Source organism: Micromys minutus (genome assembly GCF_963924665.1).
Source record: "Micromys minutus genome assembly, chromosome: 1".
In the NCBI taxonomy this organism is placed as follows: Eukaryota; Metazoa; Chordata; class Mammalia; order Rodentia; family Muridae; genus Micromys; species Micromys minutus.
The window spans coordinates 27,500,116-27,524,046 of NC_137969.1; the positions used below are offsets into that span (position 1 = coordinate 27,500,116).

Genomic DNA, 23,931 nt, shown 5'->3' on the forward strand with positions numbered 1-23,931 from the left:
GAGAACACAGCTGTCCCTGCATTGTGTTCCCAGTGTCTTCCCTTGTGTCCCTCTGCCTCCCATGCTCCTCTGCTTTGACTGGCCACTCAGCTTTTGGGTATCTTTGGTGGATCCTGGACAGCTTAGTAAGCAGCCTGTTTTCCCTCAATGCAGGTACTGAATGAGGCAGTGGGCGCCCTGATGTACCACACCATCACACTGACCAGAGAAGATCTGGAGAAGTTTAAAGCTCTCAGAATCATCGTCCGAATTGGCAGTGGGTTTGACAACATCGACATCAAGTCAGCTGGGGATCTAGGTAGGAGCTCTGAAGCCCGTTTCCATTTACCCAGGTGTCTCACTTAGCCTTCAGGCTCTGTTGGACAATCAGGAGAAGCCTGCTGGGACTGCTCCTTGGGTTGGAGGTGATTTGGGGCTATGAGCAGGACAGATTGTGGTGGGCTGCACAGGGTGTGGGTATAATTTTATTCACTATGTTGTTAGCAACCTACCAGGCCTAGGGTTTAGGTTGAAACAAGGGATCAGTCAGAGAGATCATTGTCCTCTTCTCCGAATGGAATATGTGCCATAGTCATACTTGTATACACATGAAGCTATGTGTGTTCAAATTGTACACATGTGCATGATTCTGCATCTGTGTATATATTTTTATTGAAACAGTATGGCCATACTTCTCCATTTTAGTCTATTTCTGTGTTAGTGGCCAGCTGACAGAGCAAGGCTGCACTCTACAGTGTCTGTTATTGACATCATCCTGCCCTGTTACTCCTTAGGCTAGAGGGAGGCTGGAGCTGACCTGTCTGGGGGAACCACAGGGCAACTGAGAACTTGAGTGGCTTGGTGGGAAAGTCAGTCTTGTGTTGGTTCATGCTGGCCTGGCAAGCCACAGGGGCCAGAACCTTGGTGGCTGGCCTGCCTTTCCTTGGGCAAGGCCCTATTTGTCTCTGTAGTACCTAGAATTAACAGGCTCCATTCTTCAGCTGGGGATGGCCCTAGGCTGGACCAAGTTTGGTGCCCTGCAGCCCAGATGTGGGGAGGGGTGTGTCTTGCTTGCCATAGTCTTCTCAGGTCAGTTTTGTTTCTGAGCCTCAGGGCTACCTGCTACTACTTCAGGTTCCCTTGCTTATTTCAAGGGAGTTCTTTCTAGAGGATGTGTGGGTCTTGGTTCCTCCTTGTGCCAGGTACCTTTAATTTTTAAGATAGCTTCTAAAAGAACATTCCTGTCCTAGCACCTCAGTGGGAAGCACAGGCAGAAGCATCCAGCCTAGGTAGGAAGTAGAGCTGGGGCCAAGGCCGCTGTGGAGGATGGGCTCATGGTAGGATGGATCTTCCTCAGGACAAGGGCTATGGGCAGCCCAAGGCATCATAGACTGTCAACTTACGGTGCTTGAGCACGGGCCCCTGGGAAAATTGGGGCACTGTGGTTAGAGAAGAGAAGCTCCATCTGACTCGTTCCCAGGAAAGTGGGGGTTGCTGAGCTCTGAAGTCAGGACATTCCTGGCCTGGGAAGTGCTGGGGATCTGAAAGTTGTGATTCATGTAATGTCGGCAGATGGGGGCCATCTAGCCCCAAGATGTGCCTTGGCTCTGGCCCTTTGCCAGAGTAGCCATGGCTCTTTAGGAATCTTGAGTGGCCAGTGATCCACACGGGAAGAATTGAGTATTGATGAGATTGGCCATTCAGGGTAGGGATGGTCAGAGAAGCAGTTAGCTGTCCCTTGCTCTGTCTGTTTGCTTGTTGGTTATCACATCTGTGTTGTACAAGGTTGTGAGTACAGGCTTAAGTATGCCCAATTGTAGAGACACGTAGTCTCTCCTTGGTGGTTGTGGGATGTGTCTTCTGAAATTTTACTGCTGAAGCACCACCCTGAGGTTGTGCTCTGGCTGTAGCACCTCTGATTGTGGATGACAGGAGGCTGTGGGTCTGGTACATGTGTCTCCATGTGTCTTGTAGGCATCGCAGTGTGCAATGTACCGGCAGCATCTGTGGAAGAAACGGCAGACTCCACCCTGTGCCACATCCTGAACCTGTACCGACGAACCACTTGGCTACACCAGGCACTTCGGGAAGGCACTCGGGTCCAGAGTGTAGAGCAGATCCGAGAGGTGGCTTCAGGAGCTGCCAGGATCCGTGGAGAGACCTTGGGCATTATTGGACTAGGTGCGTTGGCCACTGTGACTCAGCACGAATAATAGCCTTTGCCCATCTACCACACTTGCACTTCATAAAGTTAAGGCCCTGGACTTGCTGGTTGTGTTGCTATACTCAGCTCAGGATAGGTCATAGAATAGTCCAGGGGCAGGGTTAAAGATACCAGGCTGTGTCTTTCACAGGTGCCATCCATGGAGGTCATTCATGTATGGGCACATGTTTATATGATATGAAACAGACATGGTATGCATATGGACATACTTAGATATGTACAGTTTCATACATACTCATGTAACTGACATGTTACTGCTGAAGCACCACCTTGAGGGTGTGCTCTGACAGCAGCACCTTTGACTATTGATGATATGAGGCTGTGGGCCTGGTATATGTGAATCCCATAGCTCTGGAAGACTTGAGTGGGCATGGCCTCAGGGCCTGCTTCTGTACTGCTAAGGTGGTACTTGGTGCCCACCCTCTGCTGTTTGCTTTTTGTTGGTACCCATTTGTTATGTGTCCCATAGAAATGGCACAGTAAGTTGTGCCAGTGCTCCAGCATTGAGGGCTCCCTTGTTACCAGGCAGCCTGCCCTTGGCTGACCCTGCAGTGTACTCCTGCTTCAGCACTGCTGCCAGCATCAGTAGATGGGAAATGTGTGTGGGTCACCTGAGTTACTGGAAGAGATAGCCCTGGGATATAGTTGTTGTCCCAGCGGACACTCACGGCAGGGCTGTTTGCTATCCCATGGCACTGAATGTACCCTCCCTGTCTAGTATACAGGATAAGATAGTACCTCCTACCTCAAGGTTGTAGCCCTGAGACTTGTTGAAGGGTGACGAAAGACAAGTACAGGTAGAGTGAGGGGTCAGGGGTGTCACTGGGCAGGTTTTAGTGGTCAAGGCAGCCCTGCCCTCAGGTCTTGCCCTCCAGTCTGCTTGGTCTTACTCTATTAGTGGCTTAGCCTCTGCTCCCATCACTAGTGTTTGGGGGCTGAGCCATGTGTCCTTTTGGTACCTTGCCTTGCAATGATACTTGATACTTTGTCCAGTGTGCCACATGGCTGCAACTAACTACCTTTTGGCCTACACTGCTGTCTTCTCTGCTGTGTCAAGCTGTCCACTGTAGCGAGAACGCCTCAGGTTTAGGATCCATGGATGGTGACATGTATTCCATGTGGATGATGTAGATGACACAGACATGGTGATACATGTGAACATACTTGTGTGTGAGTGTACAGTATATACAAGTGAGGATGGTAGATTGTGCCTCCTCAGGGCATAGTAAGGGCTCTGAAGGGAGTTGCTGCACCCTCTATCTTAGGGACCCCTAGTCATATGTAATTACTGTCTACCAACTACAGAACAGTTCTGAGGCTGGCATCCACACACTGTGGCCTCCCTCTGGAAGGGAGATGACCACTTATCCCCCAGGTATCCCTGCTGACTCCTGCTCTTCCTTTCTATAACCTGTTGAGGCTGACTTCAGTGTAGAACTTGGTGATTAGTTCTTGTTCATAAGAGAGGGCGCATAGGCAGTGTGGGCTGTAAGTTTTACTTCTGTAATGTTGGATGTGCCAGTTTCTTTCCCATGTCTGTTGGCCTTCACACACAGTCTTCTGCCATCCCCTTCCTTGTTCTCTATCAGTTTTTTGCAAAATTCTCTGTTATAACTGAAAGATACTCTGTTCTTTCATGGAGTATACATTGTATTTCTGCCTGGGACAGCCCTGTACCTTTTCCAGCAAGTCCTCCCTTGCTTTGTTCTCTGTACTCCATCTGGTATAGCTTGCTAGGTTCATGAGCTCCATGGATTCATGACAGGCTCCCCGAGTTTATATTCTTCCAACAGACATGAGGTTCTAGGTGTTGTCTCCATGTCTGTCTTGCTCAAAAGCTCTTCCTGTTGAACAGGATTCTGTTGATCTATTTAGTCATTGGACAGATGAAGCTGCTGTGAACAACTTTGGACATGTCTTTTTGTGCATGTGCCGACACTGTTTTCCTGATTTAACCAGAAGTGTAGTGACTTGATGAGCAGGTAGGAGACCACCAAGGCTTTCTTCAAGCAGGTGTGTGGCTTTGGCATTTCTTAGCTGGGTAGCTGCCCTGGATGTAGACTTTGCAGATCCTCACTAATGTCAGCATCTGTGCTGCCTCTGCTGTGTTTTAGTCTGAGCCCTAGAGAGTCTGAATACCTTTCTTGCTGGAACGCCTGGCCATTTGAGAGCCTTGTACCTGTGCTTGAGGTAAGGTGCTTGTCCGAGTTTTGTTTGGTTCTTTGTGATGTGGATCTGCAAGATTCCATCTATGTTTTGCCTCAGGGCCTTATCAGACAAGTATATTGACACCATGGCACCTGCTCAGTATCTGTGATGAGAGCAGATTCTGGTTCTGAAGGAGTCCAGCTACCTCGTGTTCCAAGTCGTCTGTTTGCTCAAGTACTATGAATAGCTCTTTCTTCTCACAGTTTCACGGTTTTGGTTTTACAGGCCTCAGACTATCTGAAATCACATACCTTGCCCAGTGTTGTGAGTGTATTTTGAGAGGAAATATAGACAGACATGTTTGTGTCTTTTCATATCATCTAAATTTGTTGAATAACAGTAAATTCACAGTGGTTTTGGTGCTAGATAATCCTCCCTCCCCGGTAGTCTGGCCAAGGTGAATGCAGGATCTTTTATTTTTAGGACAGGGTATCATTATGTAGTCCTGTGTACCTACAACCTGATAATGACTAGCTCTGGCATTAAAGGAGTGTGCTACCACACCCAGTGTTCTGTTTCAGTCTTTTCCTTCTTGGATATTTGAAGTTTGGTTTATTTGTTACCTTAAAGACTTATTTTTAATTGCACTCAAACTTAGAAGTTAGAAGTAGAAGCTCTTAGTGAGGACAACCTACTTCTATTGGGGATCTGTTCCAGGTGTTTTCTTTGGCTTCCTTCATTTTTTTGGCCAAAAGTTTAGCACATTCTGCAGCCTCCTTGTTATTCTTAGTTCATTGTTTCTTTAGAGCAGTGTGTTGGTGTTCTGTTGCAGGTCACATAGAGTAATAAGATGCTGAATCTTGGGTGCTTTGGTCCTGGGCTTCTTACCTTCTTTGTGTAAGGGCTTCCTGAAAATATATTGGCAAATGCCTTTAGTTACTTTTCTATTGCTTTTCTATTTTCATCATGACCAAGGCAATTCAACAAAGTATTTAATTTGAGGCCTCATGGTTCCAGAAAGGTAGAGTTTATAACCATCCTGGTGAGGAACATGACAGCAGGCATAGTGCTGGAGAAGTAGCTGAGAGCTTACATCTGATCCACAACCAAAGGGGGGAGGAGAGAGAAACAAAGACAGACAGACAGACAGAGACAGAATGGGAGTCACTCTCATTCAGACCACCACAACAAACATCACTTTCTTTAGAGAGATTGAAAAGCATTTGGATTTTGCTCGCTCATTTGGATCCCAACTCCCAGTGTACAGTAGTATCTGTCAGTCCAGAAATTAATCTCTCTCAATCTCTCTCCCTCTCCCATTCCCCCTCCCCAAAAAATAACCAAGTTGAGATCACTCTGATTGGCACCCACAGTGTATTCTCAAACAAACTAGTGTTTCTTCTCTACAGTTCTCTTTGATCTATAACAATAATGCACCTTATACAATAGCAGTCAAATTATGCTGTAAGTCAAGATATCTTACTTCATGGGAAAACCTTGTCATTTGTCTTAGGGTTTTTATTACTGTGAAAAGATACCATGACAATGGCAACTCTTATAAATTTAATTTTAAACTAAATTTGGGATTGTCTTATAGTTCGAGGTTAGTCCATTATTGTATCAGGAAGCATGGCAGAGTGCAGCAGACATAGTGCTGGAGAAGAAGCTAAGAGTACTACATCTTGATCTGAAGGCAGCAGAAAGAAACAAATCACACTTCCTCCCCACACTTCCTAAGTGCCACTCCCTATGGACATATGAGGGCCATTTTTATTCAAACCACCACATTCCATTCCCTGGCTCCCATAGGCTTATCATACCAAATGTATTTAGTCCAACTTCAAAAGTCCCCATAATCTATTGCAACAATGTTTGAAGTTCAAAGTCTTTCCTGAGACTCGGTCTCTTAACTTTAATCCCCCATGAAATCAAAGTAAAAAAATCCTATCACATACATTCATCATATAATGACATAGGATGTACATGACCCATTCCAGAAGGAAGCATAGTAAGGAAATATAGGATCAAAGCAAGACCAAAAACCAGCTGGATAAACTCCAAACTCTGCATCTCCTTGTCTGATGTCCAAGCACTCTTCAGATCTCCAACTCTTTTCAGTTTTGTTGACTACAACACACTTCTTTCTCTTGGACTGGGTCCACTCTCTTTTAGCAGCTATCCTTGGCAGGTATCCTGAGGTTGTGGCATCTCTAACTTCTTAGGGTTAAGGGAAGGGAAGGCAATCTAGGCTTCATTTTCACGGCTTCACACAATGTCCTCTCTAGGTCCCTGTACAGGGACATCCCTGACACATTCCTGGCCTAAGTAGCTTTCTTAGTCTTGGAGGGAGATTCCATAATTCCTTTTCTCTATCTTTGACTTTGAACTCAGAACCATGTGTCTGAAAGCTGCCAAGTTCCACTGCTTGCTGGGGCTGAAACATGGCCCCTTTATTCAATTACATCTTCATTAGCTTTCTGGTTTTGATGGTTTCCTTCATTACTTAAACTTGGCTGTCTTGGAACTTGCTTGGATGGTGCTTTGTAGACCAGGCTGTCCCTGAACTCTGAAATCTGCTCCTCAGTCTCCTCAGTGCTGGGGTTAAATGTGAGCACCATCATGCTTGGACATAAGCTTTTCATTAGTTCCTTTTCACAAATTGGAAGCTTAGCTGGGTGGGGTTTTGCCTTTCTTTATTCTATTTAATACAAGGCTTTTCTTTAATCTGTATATCTTCTTGAACACAGAATTGTAGGCTTAGATTTTTCAAAACATACTTTAATAAGGGTTCTTAAATGCTTTAACCTCCCTTCTAACCTACTACCCACCAGAAGGAATGGAAAAAAAGGTTACTAAGGCAAAAGGGGATGTGGACCTGTTTAGAAATAGTTCTTTGGGGGTGATTCCAGTCTTCCTTGTCAGGATATCAGCAGTGCAGTTCATATGAATCAGCAGTGGTAGCTTGATTCATTTGCAAACACCATTTATGAGTCAGCAGTTTGATCCAGAAGAAACCACATGACTCTACCAATCGGCCTGAGTCAATGGAAGCAGCAAGAAGCTGCCAGAATATCACGAGAAGTTCTTTGGTGCATTTTCTCTATAAAGTCACAACAAATGATGATTAGCAAAGAAGGCAAGGTGAACAAATGCCACAGCACCATCAGTGAAGATTAGCCTCAGCAAAGCCCGATGAAGACCAGCAAAGATTGGCAAGGCAAACCAATGCCACAGTGTTACCTATGTTGGGTTATCCTTATATCCTTTCCAAATACCATGTGTCCTCTTAAGTGTCTGCTCCAGCAAAACATCACATGCCTTTTTGTAGGCTGCTTCCAGAAAAACACCACATGTCTGTTCTCAGCAAAACATCTTCCCACGTGTCTGCTTCAGCAAAACATTCATTCATGATAGCTTCCAGAAAAACATCATGAGACACAACTGAGTCTCCAGAGAAATTTCCACTTCAGAGTATTTAGCTCCATTCTATTTTTTGGTGTTTCTTTCCTCCTCATATTGTACATTTGTATTTTTTCCTTGCTCAGCTTGTTCCTTTTCATTACAGATTTGCATAAGAGCAGTAAAAACTCCAGGATAGAGTCAATACTAGGCTGTTTTAAGATTTCCCCTGCCAACTTAATTAATCCATAACTCTTCAATTTAGTTTCAGACACACATTTTGGGCAAGGGCAAAAGGTAGCCACATTCTTTGCCAAAATATCACAAGAACAATCTTTAGGCCACATACTAAAATTCTTCTTTTTTGAAACTTCTTAGACCAGGACTCTATAGTGAAAATCACCCTCAGCACCACTGCTTTCCTTGTTTGTACTAGTATGACCCATTAAGCAATGCTTAAAGCATTCCACTCTTTTTCTAATTCAATGTCCACATTCCTTCAAACAAAACTACGGACCAGCCTATCACAGGAATATCCCAGTCCCTACTACAACATCTGTCTATTGCTGTGAAGAGACACCATGACCATGGCAACTCTTTTAAAGGAAACCATCTAATTGGGGCTGGCTTACAGTTCAAAGGTTTATGTAGGCAGATAATGGGGCTGGAGAGGGAGCTGAGAGTTCCACATCTTGATCAGAAGGCAGCAGAAAGAGACTAAATCACACTTCCTCCAACAAGGCCACTAATCATGCCACTCCTATAGCCTTATGGGGTCCATTTTTATTCAGACCACCATATCATTCAATCCTTTTCTTTCTATTAGTTTGAGGGATTGTTCAAAACTGTTTTCTCTGTATGGTAGCTTTTCAGAAACTTGTTCTGTAGACCAGGCTGGCCTTGAATTCACAAAGGTGCTTGCCTTTGCCTCCCAAGTGCTAAAAGTAAAGGCTTTAAAGATGTGCACCACCATGACACCTGTCCATGTTACTCATTTCTGATAGTTTCACTTTAGAATCAGCTTATCAGTGTGTGTTTTGTTTAGTCCTTATGGTGCTGTGGGAGTACTGTTCTTTAAAATTCACCATATCCTCAAGATATTACATAACCCTATAATTTCAGGTTTTGATTTCTCTAAGTAGAGTTCTGTAGTGATCAATACAGAACATGTATACAGAGCTTGTAAAACTTGTTAGTGTGTTTCACATGTGTTAACATGCTGGTGATAAGGTCTACCTATACCAGCCCAGTCAGGTGTTTGGTACAACTACTGTTGGAGTTTCCTGTAGTGTTTAGAAACACAGTTGGCCTTGCATATCGACCTGTCCTGCAGTTTCGCTAAATTCTGGTTGGTAGGTTTGTCAGGCATTTTTCCACCCCCTGCTGCGCACTGTGCTCTCTGCCAGCTTATTTCACTTGCCCCCATTCTTTGTTCTTCATTCTTCTCTCTGCTTTAGTTTGGGCCATTTCTATTGGCCACTATTCTGTCTTTGGTATTAGACCTTCTATTAAATTGTTCACTGCAGAATTCTTCATAACTTTTCCAGCTCTAGAACATGTAACTGGGTCTTTTGTGGGGACCGTTTCTCTGCTACAGTTGACTGTCCTCCAGTTTTTCACAGTACCTATGATGCTGTCACATATTCCCAGCAGGTATCAGAAGTTCTCTCAGCTGTGGATCTGCTTGTTTTTACTTTTATCTGTTGGAACTTTTGTGGTACACTAAGTCTCATCTAGAAAGAAAATAGTAAGACCAAAGTAAATGACATTTATTCCTAAAATGGTTGTTCTATTAGGAATGTCTGTGCTGGGAAGGTGTTGGCTGACAGCTTTTGGTACCTCAGGAAACTGCTCTCTTTGAGTACCCTCTACCCATTTTCAGGGTAGCCCCCAGCTTTCACATTAGGGAGGTTTTCTCCAAGTCTCCACTGCTCCTATTCTCAGCGGCAGCTGTCCTGTACTAGAAGCTTTTCTGTGACCCTCTGTCATCTACTTAGATTCTGCAGAGATCAACTGATTGGCTGCTCTACAGAGTCCTCCCTCCTAGCCTGTGACTGGTGTGTTCCCGGGCTCGGCATTTCTTTGTAGACTTCAGTTATGTCAGGCCTTCCTCACTCACTGGGAGGGATGTAGGACTTTGGTGGGCCTTGTCCTCCATTCTGGTCCTGATGCTCTAGTGGAATCTTCACACTTTCATCACCTTTGTGTCTCCCACAAACTTGAGTTTCCTGGGAGGCTGTCCTGGCTTGACCCTCTTTAAAACTGTGTCTATGTCCTACCAACATGCCTGATTCTTTTCTTTGTTCCTTTCCTGGTGGGTATTAACTTTCTCTCTTGATGGATGCTGCAGGAAAGGCTTATGTCCCCAGCATTCTCTTACCAGCAGCCTGTGATGTCTGTTCCATCTGTATCCCACGTGCTGCTGATGTGTGGATATGTGGAACTGCCTCCATACTTTGCCCTTCAGCCTGTGGCTCCCATGCCAGGGCCAGGGTTGCCTCAGATGACACAGAATGTGGATTCACGCAGTTGGACCAGGAAGGTGGCAGATGCATTGCATGCAATGTACCCTCTCTGCTGCTAGATTTCTCTTCTCTTTCAGTATTTATTTCTTATTGTGTGTGTGTGGAGGGGGCGGAGCATGTTCATATGAGTGCAGGTGCTCACAGATGCTAGAGGTGTCAGATTCCCCTGAAATTGGAATTAAATGTGGTTCTAAGCTGCTTGACATGAATGTTGGGGATGGAACTTAGTTCCTCTACAAGAGCAGCAAGCACTCCTATCCTCTGAGCCAACTCTTCAAACTCTTGCTGCTGAATTCTAATGTTCAGAGTGGTCCCAATCTGTACTGTTTATGGCCAAAATTTTGAGATTTCAAGGATGTCTGAAGTGGACCCACTGATAAGTGGCCAGAGAAGGGGGCAAGTTGATTGTGTATTGACTCTGTCTATTAGTGAGAATAGCTGATCAGTGGCAGGCCGCTGGTATAACTTTGGCAGACAGGCAAAGTTATATGCGAGGCCCCTTGAATTATGGCTGTGAGGCCAGCCTCAAGCTCTTGAGGATACATATCTCATTTCATCTTGACTCTGCCAGGTCGTGTGGGCCAGGCGGTGGCACTTCGGGCAAAGGCTTTTGGCTTCAACGTCCTCTTCTATGACCCATACCTATCTGATGGAATCGAGCGGGCCCTGGGGCTGCAGCGTGTGAGCACACTGCAGGACCTGCTCTTCCACAGTGACTGCGTTACCCTGCATTGCGGCCTCAATGAGCACAACCACCACCTCATCAATGACTTTACTGTCAAGCAGGTGCGCTGCAGCTGCCCTACCACCCTCCTCCCTCTCCTACAGGGCAGTGCTGTCCCCTCTTCACAGTGTAGCCCTCTACTCTTCCCTCAGGGTTTGCCCTTCTCCCTTCCCCCAGGAGACAGTGGATCTCTGGCCTAGACAGCAACAGTAGTTAAATTCCTTGGCCTGTCTCATTACATTGATAGACCAGGGTGTACTTGCTGGTGCCACTGCCCACCCTGACCCAGGGTCCCTCCCAGAACTAGTCTGTATCAGGCCATGCCCTGGTGGGTGGGAAGTGAGATTTGCTTGTGGGTGTGGCATTACAATGAGAAGCCCCATTGTCAGTCACTCACATGGTCATCCTGTCTTCTCAGATGAGACAAGGAGCCTTCCTGGTGAACACAGCCCGTGGTGGCCTGGTGGATGAGAAGGCACTGGCCCAGGCCCTGAAGGAAGGGCGGATCCGTGGCGCAGCGCTGGACGTGCACGAATCAGAGCCCTTCAGGTGCCCCTGTGCCCTAAGATGGACTATGCCCACCAGCTGATGACTATGACTTGGGAGACCATGTCTTTCAGCACTGCCTTCTTGCTGACTGGGTTAGGGGAGGGTTTGCTGTCTGCTCTCAGGGGATAAGAGCCTCAAGAATCTGTCTCTAGCCTTGGCCACAGTAATGGGCTGAGTTAGGTTTGCCTTGTTTCCAGTTTGTCTCTTGATGTCCATGGTAGTCCTATGGTCCCGAGGCTTAGCAGGGTCAAGGCACACGCTAGCTTGGCTTCGCATGCAGCCTCTAGTACACTGTCTGGGCTGACTTCCTTCTTGGGGCTCCAGCAGCTGACAAAGCCCATCATGGGATGGCAGACCAGTTAAGCAGTTAAGTGATTGTCACTGAAGAACAGATAGTGAAGTCTATCTGAGAGCCCTCATTCCTAGTGTTTGTTCTGCTGGGCAGGGCTTCGCCAGCACCCCATCAGGGCTCCTCTAAGGCTCAGAAGGCCTTCCACTCCTTACTGTTAAGACCTCAGGGTAGGTTTGATGGTCCTGCAGTTCCACTTTTACAGATGCCTTGGGAAATGTCAGGGGCCCTTAGATCCCAGGACTGGTTGCCTTCAACACCTCCCCAGACTTGGGTGCTCAGATCACTCTGACTGGGTATGTACTGTCCTCAGCTTTAGCCAGGGACCCTTAAAGGATGCACCCAACCTCATCTGCACCCCCCATGCTGCATGGTACAGTGAGCAGGCATCCATTGAAATGCGAGAGGAGGCAGCCCGGGAAATCCGGCGAGCCATCACAGGTGGGTAGCCATGCTATCAGACTGACAAGTTATGCCTGTTCAGGGGAGGTGACACTTGGTTGTTCCTTTATGGGGGAGGGTCCCTTAGAGTGAAGTTGAGTAACATATGTATAGTTTTCATACATGAAGACCTGCCATGTTGGGTGCTATTAGCTGCTTGTGAGCTAAGGGTACATGTATAAGGCTAGTCTCCAAGTTGGGAGCTGACTTTTCAGTTGGAAAAGCCCTGTGGTGTTCATGGGGAGTAAGCCAGGACTGAGGGAAGAAGGGTGGCTCTGGGTCTGACTCCTGGCCCCTACAGAGGCAGCAGTTTTAACTCACATTGCTGTCTTTCTCTGGTGTACCTTCCAACATCCTAGGCCGGATCCCAGATAGCTTGAAAAACTGTGTCAACAAGGACCACTTGACAGCCGCCACCCACTGGGCCAGCATGGACCCTGCTGTGGTGCATCCTGAGCTCAATGGGGCTGCCTACAGGTGAGCAGGCAGGGGAGGGGACAGTCTCCAAGACGATGAGACTTAAACTTGGACCTTGGCTGGTAGATAATGCAGTAGGTCATATGACTGGGGATACACCCTTATGGAAGGCTCCTTTGGATTTTAGTGGATTGAGTTGGAAGGGATAGTCTACTTACTTTGGGCAAGAGGTTTGGCCTTTGGAGTATCCTAGACAGTAATGCTGGGCAGAACTATTGTTGGGCCAGAGAGTAGTAAGGAGTCAGGGAATGGGGTATGGGGAAGACCCCAAGTGAGAAACCAGGCTGCGATGCTGATTCCAACTTTTCTGGACTTCGGGGGTCATTGATAACCATGAATCTGTGTACAGCTGGTGGGTCTCCATAGATCTCACACGTCTGCCCTCCTCTCTCAGCAGGTACCCTCCAGGTGTGGTAAGTGTGGCCCCCACTGGCATCCCAGCTGCTGTGGAAGGTATTGTTCCCAGCGCCATGTCCCTGTCCCACGGCCTGCCCCCTGTGGCCCACCCACCCCACGCTCCTTCTCCTGGCCAGACTGTCAAGCCTGAGGCGGATAGAGACCATACGAGTGACCAGTTGTAGCCTGTGAGGAGCTCTCCAGCCTTGGCACCTAGTGGAGGGTGCACACGCCCTTGGACCCAAGTGTGCAGAGGTGGCATCCAGTGTGGGCCCTAGTGCTCCAGAGACTGGCCCGGGCGTGCACTAGGCGGGGCAAGAGGAAGCACGTCCCTAAGTTGATTGTAGTTGTCCCGTCCTGTGGGCTGGCTCACTGTCCTGTGTCCTTTGCGTTCCTCGTTTAAGCAAAAGAAGTTAGTAGCTAATTCTATCACGAATGTTCTTGTTCTGTGTACAGTTTTTAGAACATTACAAAGGATTTGTTTGCTTAGCTGTCAACAAAAAGAAAACCTGAGGGAGCATTCAGCAAGTCAGTTTGAGATTATTTTTTCTTTTCTACGTTGGAACGTGCCCCGGAACGTGGCCGTCGGCACACTTCTCAGGACAATGAATCCTTCCTGTTTTTCTTTTTATGCCACACAGTGCATTGATTTTTTTTTTTTTTGTTGTTGTTGTTTTTTTTTTTTTTTTTGTTGTTTTTTTTTTTTTTTACCTGCTTGTCTTATTTTTAGAATAATTTAGAAAAACAACAAAGGCTGTTTTTCCTAATTTTGGCATGAACCCCTTGTTCCAAATGAAGACGGCATCGCGAATGACTCAGAGGCGTGTCTGCAGTGCCCAGTGTGCTCAGAACCATCGGGGTCTGTCCTGGGGGAGGTAGGGGTTGGCAGACCCTTGCCTACGTGGTGCCGTCCTGCTGATGTGGTAGGCTAGCAATATTTTGGTTAAAATCATGTTTGTGACTGTAACCATTTGTATGAATTATTTTAAAGAAATAAAAATCCCAGAAAGAGCCGGCACGCCTGGCATCAGTTTTAATGGCTTCATGAGGTGGGAGCACCGTGTCCCTTCTGGCCCTAGCTCCCATGACCTCCAGGGCCTGACTCAGCTTCTGTGGAGCAGGCAGTCCTGGGGAGACCCAGAAGAGGGCAGCAGCAGGTAGGCCTGTAGTCACCACTACATCTGCAGGGGACAGAGGGCCCTGGGTTGGGAAGACCGTACTCACATAGAGGGAGGGAGGGAGGGCTGTGTGTGGGACTACCCCTTTTGTCCAGACAATAGCCCCTAGACCAGCAGTTCTTGGACTGACATTTTGGACAAATCCACTGAAGGAAATCCCAACAGAAAATTACTACTACACACAAGTAGCATGTAAGGACAGTGCCAGCTGGGTATGATTCTGTTTCCTGTTTCCTCCACTGCATTGTCTTTAGATCCACTTTAATCCACTGAACTGATTTGATGGTGATTTCCAACATGATCTGAGCCTGGCACCATTGGTCCAGTCTGGGAATCAACCAAAGAGGCACTGCCTCTGTGGCTGCTGAATTAGTTGAAACTAGAAACAGGCCTTGTGAGTAGACCTGTAGAGCTTCAATGAACAGGTGGAATCGATCCCAGAGCTCAGCTGTTTGTTTTTAATGGGTCAAATTTATGTGGAATAATGAATGTTTGCCATCTGGGGTTATAAGACTACAGCATAGTAGAAAGCGGGTGGTGGCTGGGGCGATGGCTCAGTGGGTAAGTATATTTGTTCTGCAGACACAACGGCTTATGTTTGAATCCCCAGCACCCATGTAAAAAGCCAGGCATGTACCTGTTACCCTGGCACTGAGAGACAGACTGGGTCTGGGAGCTTGCTGAGCCAAACAGGGAGCTTCCAGTTCAGTAAGAGGTCCTGTCACAAGGTAGAGAGTGATGGAATATGACACCTGACACTCTGCTCTGGCCTCTGCATCTATACCCATACCCTTGCATGCACCCCAGCCCCTCAAAGCAGGTATCAATAGACCGATTCTGAAACAGATTAGTGGGCTAAAAAGAACAGGGAACCGGGTTGGAGAGATGGCTCCACGGTTAAGAGCCCTGACTGCTCTTCTTCCAGAGTTCCTGAGCTCAATTCCCAGCAACTGCATGGTCGCTCACAACCATCTGTAGTGAAATCCAATGCCCTCTTCTTGTGTGTCTGAAGACAGCAACAGTGTACTCACATATATAAAATAAATAAATCTTAAAAACAAAACAAAATAGGGAACCAAAGGAGAATAGATGGGGGGATAGATGTGTATGCTCTGTGTCTGTGTCCGCATGCAAAAGTGTGTGAGAACTTAGGACTTAAGCAAGGGAAACAAATGAAGGAGCTTTACCCTTTAGTGGGCAGAACTGTAGAATGATTTGTCAGAGAGGGGTAGTTTGCTCAAATAGGATCAAAAAGCACAAATCATGGGGGCACAAGCTGGGACTGATTTGTACTTAGACTCCTTGGTAACACCTTATTTTAGAAAGACTGGGAGCCGAGGTACCTGAGTGGTAGGGCCTGCAGGAGTATTATGGCAGCAGGAAGGCTCGAGTCTCTGAAGCAGGGGTGAGAGGCTGTTCTTCAGCCCCAGAGGACCATTTGGGTAGCTGGACAAGGAGCAAAGCAGGACCTGAGGATGGGAAGACAAGAGGGACCTAAGGCTTGTCTACATCCTCTTCCATGGCTTCTCTCAACCCCTCTGGGTAAGTAGCTGAGAGGGGGAACGTTCTAGGGCAGCCTGGATAGGGACACAGCAGTAGCCAGACTCTTCTTGTGACAACCCTAATCTGGCCTCACACTGATCCCAGAATGAGCCCAAGGAGGCCAGGAAACACCCTCTTCTCTCTGATACTCTGCTTTAGAGCCCAGAGTGACTCTGGAAATGGATTTTCCAGCAAACAACAGCTATTAAAACGGAAGAATGGAGGAAGGCCAGTTGCCAGCCCCTCCTGGCTTCTGGCTCTCTCTGAGTAAAGAAAACCATCTGGTCTGCTGGGCCTAAGCCCAGGGCCCAGAGGAGGACCTCTAGTCCCTCTGAGCAGTACCATTCACTCCCCAGCTGGCCATGTGGCCCCCTTCCTGCCTGGTCTGTTCCCACCTTGGACCCAAGCCCTGGAGGCCGCTACAAGGTGCCCAGGCAGGGGCGGCCTAGGTCATCATGTGCTGACCATTCTAGGAACTCAAGTCTTTCCCGTACCAACACTGAGCTGAGTCCCTATCTGCTCCCTTACTCCCACACAGCACACAGACCTGAGCCCTGTCTACTTCTCCAGATGGTCATGATGGCCTGCTCCCCAGAATCTACCTCTGCCAGTGGCCAGAGAGGATTCGTAGTTTCTTTTGTTGTGGTATAACACCATAATTAGAAGTAGCTTGGGAAGAATGGGTCTTATCTTACAACTGTTCACATTCCATCACTAAGGTAAGTCAGGGTAGGAACTCAAGGCAGGACCTTAGAGGAAGGAACTGAAGCAGAGGCCACAGAGGAGTGCTTCTTACTGGCTTGCTCCTCGTGGCTTTCAGTCTGCCTTGAACAACGCAGGACCACCTACCCAGGGGTGGCACCACCAATAGTGGATTGGGCCCTCCCACATTCACCATTAGTCAAAATGCTCTACAGGCCAATGCTATGGAGGCGTTTTTCTCAATTAAGATTCCCTCTTCCCAGACTTGTGCCACGTTAACAAAACCCAACCAGGACAATGAATAAAGATTTAGAAATCTCTAATAGATTGCCCATGGATCACCTTGAGCAGTATCCAAGAAGGGTGGAAAGTCTCAGGCTTTCCCAGGCCTGGGCTGGTTTGTGTCTCATCAGGAAAGTTTATAAACAAACAACATAAACGCATGCTGGTTTGCCCCTCCCACAGGCAGTGTCTGTTTCTCATTTAAGTAGTTGTCTTGTAGCAGCAGCACTGGTTGCCTGCATGGGGCTCTGCAGTGTATGGCGGGGAAGCACCGCTTACTCACAACCTCCATTCAGCTCCGGAGTGTGACTGGTCTTGGGTCAGCAAGCTGTCATGGGTGAGCAGATGTGTGGCTTGATTCTCAGGGGTGGAGTTCAAACATACAGCTGTGAGCAATCTGAGGAGACAGTCCCATGCAACATCTTCACTGCATGACGGTACCTGTTTCTCACAGCCTCAAATTCCACAATCAGTCATGCGGAGACTTTTCTATCACTTGTGAAGCCTTCATATTGCCTGCTCTGTGTGTGTGTGTTGTACATATATGTGTGTGCACATGTATTGTACATAATTGTGGTACACATGTATTTATTGTACATATATATTTGTGCGTGTATTGTACATATGTGTGTTTCCATGTGTAGGTACATTTGCATGACTATGCGTCTGTGTATATGTAAGTTCTTAAGTATGTGGTACACGTGTATAGGATGCATGTAAATATGTGCACATGATTGTGGAAACCTGAGGTTGGTGCTGGTTACTTGACCACTCCACATTGTATACTTCATCAAGGTCTCTCAATTGAACCCAGAGCCCATTGATTTGGCTAGTCTAACTAGTCAGCTTACTCCAGGATTTCCCTGTCTCTGCCTTTCATGTCTCGGGATTATACCATGCCCATCTGCCATGTGAGTGTTGGGGATTTGAATGTCAGATCTTTTTTAAATTTTATTTTTATTTTATTTATATGAATATACACCGTTGCTGTCTTCAGACACACCAGAAGAGAGCATCCGATCCTGTTACAGATGGTTGTGAGCCACCATGTGGTTGCTGGGATTTGGACTCAGGACCTCTGGCAGTGCTCCCAATTGCTGAGCCATCTCTCCAGCCTGAATGTCGGTTCTTTATTCTTGCACAGCAAGTCATTAACCCACTGAGTTGTCTGCCCAGGCCCTTCAATCATTTTTATTGTGTAAATAAATCCATTGTAAATAATGGCTTTGTGTGACTTTTTCATGCATGTATGAACCTTTGTGTTCACCCTTTCTCTCTCTCTCTCTCTCTCTCTCTCTCTCTCTCTCTCTCTCTCTCTCACACACACACACACACACACACACACACCCTATTGATTTCTTACTTAGGGAGTTCTTCCTGGTGTTTTTTTCTTATTGATTTACAAGAGTTTTTTGCATAGTTTGGGAAATTATACTTTTACCTGCAGCACTCATTGTAAATCATTTCCTCTTCTGTTCCTTCTGGCTCACATGTTTCTGGCTGTTCTGTGGCCAAGATTAGAAATGGCTTCTCCTCACTCACAGCAGTGCTCTGCTCTTGTGTTAAACTGAACCACATGTTTTCACCTGAGAGGAACTACCTATTCAGAACCCAGGCCATCTACCCTTGAGGACCCCGAGTCTGCTGAGGTGGAGGAGGGGTGCAGCCCATAAGGAAAAGATAGTGTGTCCTATGGGTAGCATGCAAAACATCTTAGGAGACCCCAAAGTGGTCACCACCATGTGGGCAGGTGGGTCAACTACAGCAGGTCAGATCAAAGCCATAGTTGACTATTGGGTCAACCTGTGGTGTCCTTCTAAAGGTTTTTCTTGCTATGATAAAACACCATGATCAAAGCAGCTTGGGGAGGAAAGATTTTACTTGGTTATGCTTCTATATCACAGTTCATCACTGAAGAAAGTCAGGACAGGAACTCAAGCATGGCAGGAACCTGAGGCAGGAGCTGATGCAGAGGCCATGAAGAATTGTTTACTGGTTTTTCTCTTCATGGCCTGTTGTGCCTGCTTAAAAAAAAAAAAAAAAAAAAAAGAACCCAGGATCACCAGCCTAGGGATAGCACCACCCACAATGGGCTGGGCCCTCCCCAATCAATCACTAATTAAGAGAATACCCTACAGGTCTGTATATAGCCTGAGCTTATGGAGGCATTTTCTCAATTGAGGTTCCTTTCTCTCAGATGACCTCAGCTTGTGTCAAGTTGTCGTAAAACCATCCAGCATTACTGACCTCTTGTCAACTTGATACACAAACATGGCACTGTTAAGCCACACTTTTTCATTCCTGTCCATCCCCAAGATCACACATTTTTATGGACAACCTAAGATATTTTATACACTTTAAAAGTCCCACAGTTTTACAAAGTCAAACACTTTAAAAGTTCAGTGTTTTTAAAAAGAGTTAAAGGTCTCTTTTAAAATCCAGAGTCTAAACAGTGGACTCTTATAAAGTAAAAACTAAGTTAAATACTTAAGAGTGAAGAACAAGGGTGCAGACAAAGCAGGTCTGAGGTGGAAACAGTACAATCACTACTCATGTCTGGGATCCACTTACAACTCCTGGGCTCCTCCAAAGGGACAGGTCATTTTTCTGGCTCTGCCCTCTGGTACATATTCAGATTGTTTTCTAGGCTCAGGCCAACTTCATTCCATGGCTTCTGCTGTTCTTGGTGGTCATCTCATGGTACTGGCGTATCCAAAATCCTGGGATCTCCTGGTGCAACTGGGCTTCACTCTTCATAGTGCTAAGCAGCAGCTTTTCTCTATTACCCCTTCTACCCTGGGGCTTCATCAATGACCTCTCCTGGCCTCTCAAAGTGCCCAACCTCAGCTGACTTTTTCATGCCTTCAGTACCGGTACCATCTTGGAGACTCTTAAACATGACCAAGTTTGGCTGCCAGCACAAGGTACAATCTTGGCTGCCACCTCTGGAGTATAGCTTCTGTGTGCTAACTCTGAGGAAATACTTCCCAGCAGATTTCACCTGAGTGATGCTGGTCTTTTTTTTTTTTTTTAACTAGGGTTTCTCTGTGTAGCCCTGACTGTTCTGGAACTCACTCTGTAGGTCAGGGTGGCCTCAAACTAGAATTAAAGGGATTTGCCACTGCTTCCCGGCTTCTGGTCTCTTCTTAATCACAGTTCATGTGATTAAGAAGAGACCAGCATCCTAACAAAGCAGAGCTTTTACTTTAGTGGTTCTGGTCTCTCATTAACCACTGCTCATTTTTCAGTTCCACCTGACCAGCCCCCGAAACTTCTTCACTCAAAGGGTTTGATAGGGTACTTGCTTCCCTCTGGAACATGCCGGCCGCCATTCTTGGCAGCGCTCTCTACAGTCTTTCAACCTCACAGAACAGCCTCACAGGACACAGAGCTCTCAGCACTCAGTGGCTCTTCTAGTCCTTCCAGAGTCCTCCCCAAAACATCATTGGTTAGGTCTGTCACAGCGATACCCATTCCTGGTACTCATCTCTGTCTTTATGAAACACCATGCCCAAAGCAACTTGGAGAGGAAAGGATTTATTTATTTGGCTTATATTTCTATATCACTGTTCATCATTGAGAGAAATCAGGACAGGAATTCAAGCAGGGCAGACCTGAACTGAATCAGAGGTCATGGAGGAGTATTATTTACTGATTAGTTCCTTGAGGCTTGCTTAGCCTGCTTTCTTACATAACTTAGGACCACCAGTCCAGAGATGGCCCCACCCACAATGGGTTGGGCCCTCCCCCATCCATCACAAATAAAGAAAGCCCCCTACCTCCTGATCTGTGAATGTATGTGGAGTGAGGAGGAGACTCCTCCAGGGCTTGGCTACCATCAAGGAGAGCAGGCCGGAACACCAGCCCTGGGGCCTGGTGTCAGAGAGGGAGCCAGAGCCAGGGAAACCAAGATGCAGGGCCAGAAGTCAGCTTTCCAATAAAAAGTGGTGAATGTTTTACCAAATGTAGAATCCTGGAAATTGCTTAGGAAAAAAACCCATCCTTAGGCCTGGCCAGCTTGGCTAATGACAGGGGAGCTCCTGGCTGGTGGACATGTGTGAATGACTGTGGCTGCTGGGCCAAGGTAGATGCAGGGTAGGGCCCTGCTAGGCCTCTTCAGGGGAGCTATGTGATGACTTCACATTTGATCCCCTCCTCAGCCACACCCTAGGGGTGGTCCAGCCTCAGCTGACTTTGCTCTGTGACAGCTGAGCCCTTTCTTTCCATTAGTGTGTCTTATTCTTTTCCCCAGCTTGCCTCCTACATGTCCTCTTATGACTGAAGCCAGCAAGACTACCTCCATGCTAGGTCCCTGCCTAGACTTGAGTCTGTGTTTAAACCACAGCTCTCCTGGGGCACTGACTACCTGGCTTGGCTAGTCTCAGGCAGAGCTTGCTTACTCTCTGGGAGCCCAGATCTTCTGTTTTCTCTCTATGCAGGGCTCTGGATGGAGATTAGTGTGCAGACTCCCCAACTGCTACCAAACCACAGCCTGGGACCCTACAGCCTCTGTGGTGCTAGAATGTTGCCTCACTCCTAGGAGTGCTTGGTGTTGGTTGAGTGGACCAACTTCCCTCATCCTTCTATGTGCCTTCTTATTTGTAGGAGTCTCTCCCCAAGACATGGTCCCCACAGAGGATGCTGGTCTGTGTGATTACAGATATGCCCTGCTTGAGGCTGTTTCAGGTGGGAAGAGTGATGAACACACAGGAAGGGCAGAGTCAGGGTGTTCTGTGTACTAACTTACCAGGTAGGTGGGTAGTACAAGGCCACAAGTTCTGGGACCCCCCCCCCCATTCTATTAGCGCTGCAGACCCAGGGTCAGTCCAGGAAAGAGGGTCTGGGCATGATGAGTAAACCCCAACTTGTCCTAAAGACAGCTTTGAGAGATGACCGAGGTCCAACCACTGCCCACTGGTTCTCTTGGGTATCTTGCACAGGATATCTTCTGTCTATGCTGGCCCCAGGCAAGGCAAGGTCACCCTGGCAGCCCCCAGCCCAGTGTGGGGGAGGAACCGAGGCCGGAGGAGCCAGTCACACCCAAAATGAAAACCACATGCTGGGCCTGGCTCTCCCTCAAGCCACAGGCCCACAGCTCCTGCTTCCTCTCCCTTGCTCCTCAGCCACTCCTCTAGGGTGCAGGGTACGGGGAGCCCAAAACCAGAGGACATGAACAGGAGAGCTCAAGACACAAACGTGGCTTCCTGATGGCCACCAGACCCTCAGCCTTCTACCTCATCAAAGCTTAGGATCCCTAGTTGTCCCTGTCTCTAAGGACCTAACTAAGATGTGTTGTGGGAGATGCCCATGTAGGGCTGTTGGGAGGGGCACTGTTAGGGCCCCTGGCAGGCGCCTGTGGGTGGAGCATCAGGGTGAGTAAGGATAGTCATTCGAGAAAGGCCTGGTGCTGGCAAAGATGGGTCAACCAACACCAGATGGCTTGTATCTCCACCCCCAGCTACCTCCTGCTGTCAGAGGCCACAGTCTGAGCAGCACCACATGGGCAGCCTGTGGGAGGACACTGGATTGCTCTGATCCAGCCTCAGGATGATGGGTCCCAGGGACTGGGCTCCCTGCTTGTGATCTCTAGTTTCAGTACACACTGTGTAACCCCAGAACCAGGCACCATGCTGCAAGACCCAGCCCTAGAATGACAACAGCTGCCACCTGTCAAATGAGAAACAGACTCACAGGAATGACCTGGGCACAGCTACTCAGGCCCAGCTGAAGTGCCACCACACAGTTCAGTGTGCTCAGATCTCACCTCATAGACATTCTGCATTCCAGTGTATATAGTATGGCTTCTTCCCTGGGATCTCAGTCAGGAGTGCCTTGTCCACCCATAGGCCCCCAGAGACCACACCCAGAGCCCAGCTTGGGTGGGATTGAGCGAGAAATCCAGTGCTGGGTGGGCAAGTGTCTTGCCTCAGCCAGTGATCAGCCAGGCCTCCCCTGACCAAATTCCAGAGAAGGTCAAAACACACACACACACACACACACACACACACACACACACACACACACCTGGAAACAAGCCCAATCCACATGAACACCCCATTAAGACTTCGGTAGGCCCCAGGAAAGCTATAAGAAGACCTGAAAGTTCAGTAAGGCAGCTAGCTGTGCACAGAGCTAATCTTCAGAATGAAACTCCTTCCAGATTTAGGTACTTCCATTAAGAGAGGCCACGAGGAAAGGTAACATTGGTAACAGTGATGGAAAATATATACTGGGGTCAAAGGGAGCATGCCAGAGCTATAGGGAAAACCCTTACAGGGCTGCTTTGGGACACAGGTCCCAGCAATAAAAAGGAAACTTGCTTATCTGTTGTAATGACACAGTGCTTATAAAGATACACAGCAACACACCTTCATTCAGAGCAATTGCATTGTTCTGACAACTACAGTTTTCTCTATAACTAGGTAGATTCATTGCACGGTTCCTATGGGAAAATAAGAGGTGATTAGGTACGGGCTTCCATTCTGGAAGGCTTAACGTCGTACAGTAGGGGCTGTGGGGCTGGAGGGTTGCTCGGTGGTAGAGCGGTGTCTGGCATACATAAGGCATGAGCTGGATCCCTAGCACTGAGCAGGCTGATTCTCCTTCCAAGTAAGGACACATAGTACGGGCCACTGTCCTAAGAAAGAGGTGGGGCATGTGGATGCCTTGGCTCAGGACTTCTAACACTGAAAAACAACGAATTCTCTGGTATTCAGTTAGAGATATGCATGTAAAGAGATATCTATTCACTTTACACAAGGAGGGCTGGACAGACTAAAGAAAGCATTCTATCCAGATCCAGCTTAGTGAGTCAGTGAGTTCATTAGGGGTTACACACAATGGCTTGAGTAACTTCCAAGTGTCTACAGTTATCTAGCAATTGATTACAGTAGAAATTAGCAATTGGGAGGGAGAGGGCTTTGTGAAGGTCACATAGCCCTGTGGTTTCATGAGCCTCCCCATCTCTGTCTTCACTGGGGTTTCTATTGCTATGATAAAACATCATGGCCAAAAGC

At 47.4% G+C, this 23,931-nt stretch overlaps 1 protein-coding gene across 4 annotated transcripts in view; it reads left to right on the forward strand.

The window, feature by feature from the left end:
• CTBP1 (C-terminal binding protein 1) overlaps window positions 1-14,257 on the forward strand; it is a 29,711-nt gene extending 15,454 nt beyond the window's left edge. For 2 of the 4 annotated variants that reach the window (XM_080916998.1, XM_080916999.1), the window contains exons 4-10: window positions 154-298; window positions 1,954-2,160; window positions 10,847-11,061; window positions 11,418-11,548; window positions 12,211-12,338; window positions 12,698-12,815; window positions 13,210-14,256. In XM_080916998.1, coding sequence (XP_080773124.1) covers window positions 154-298; window positions 1,954-2,160; window positions 10,847-11,061; window positions 11,418-11,548; window positions 12,211-12,338; window positions 12,698-12,815; window positions 13,210-13,396 — 1,131 coding nt within the window. In that variant the 3' untranslated portion in view covers window positions 13,397-14,256. Of the gene's footprint in view, window positions 1-153; window positions 299-1,953; window positions 2,161-10,846; window positions 11,062-11,417; window positions 11,549-12,210; window positions 12,339-12,697; window positions 12,816-13,209 lie in introns of all 4 variants that reach the window. The other 2 variants (XM_080916996.1, XM_080916997.1) reach the window with 2 other exon arrangements.
• The last annotated feature ends 9,674 nt before the right edge of the window (window positions 14,258-23,931 follow it).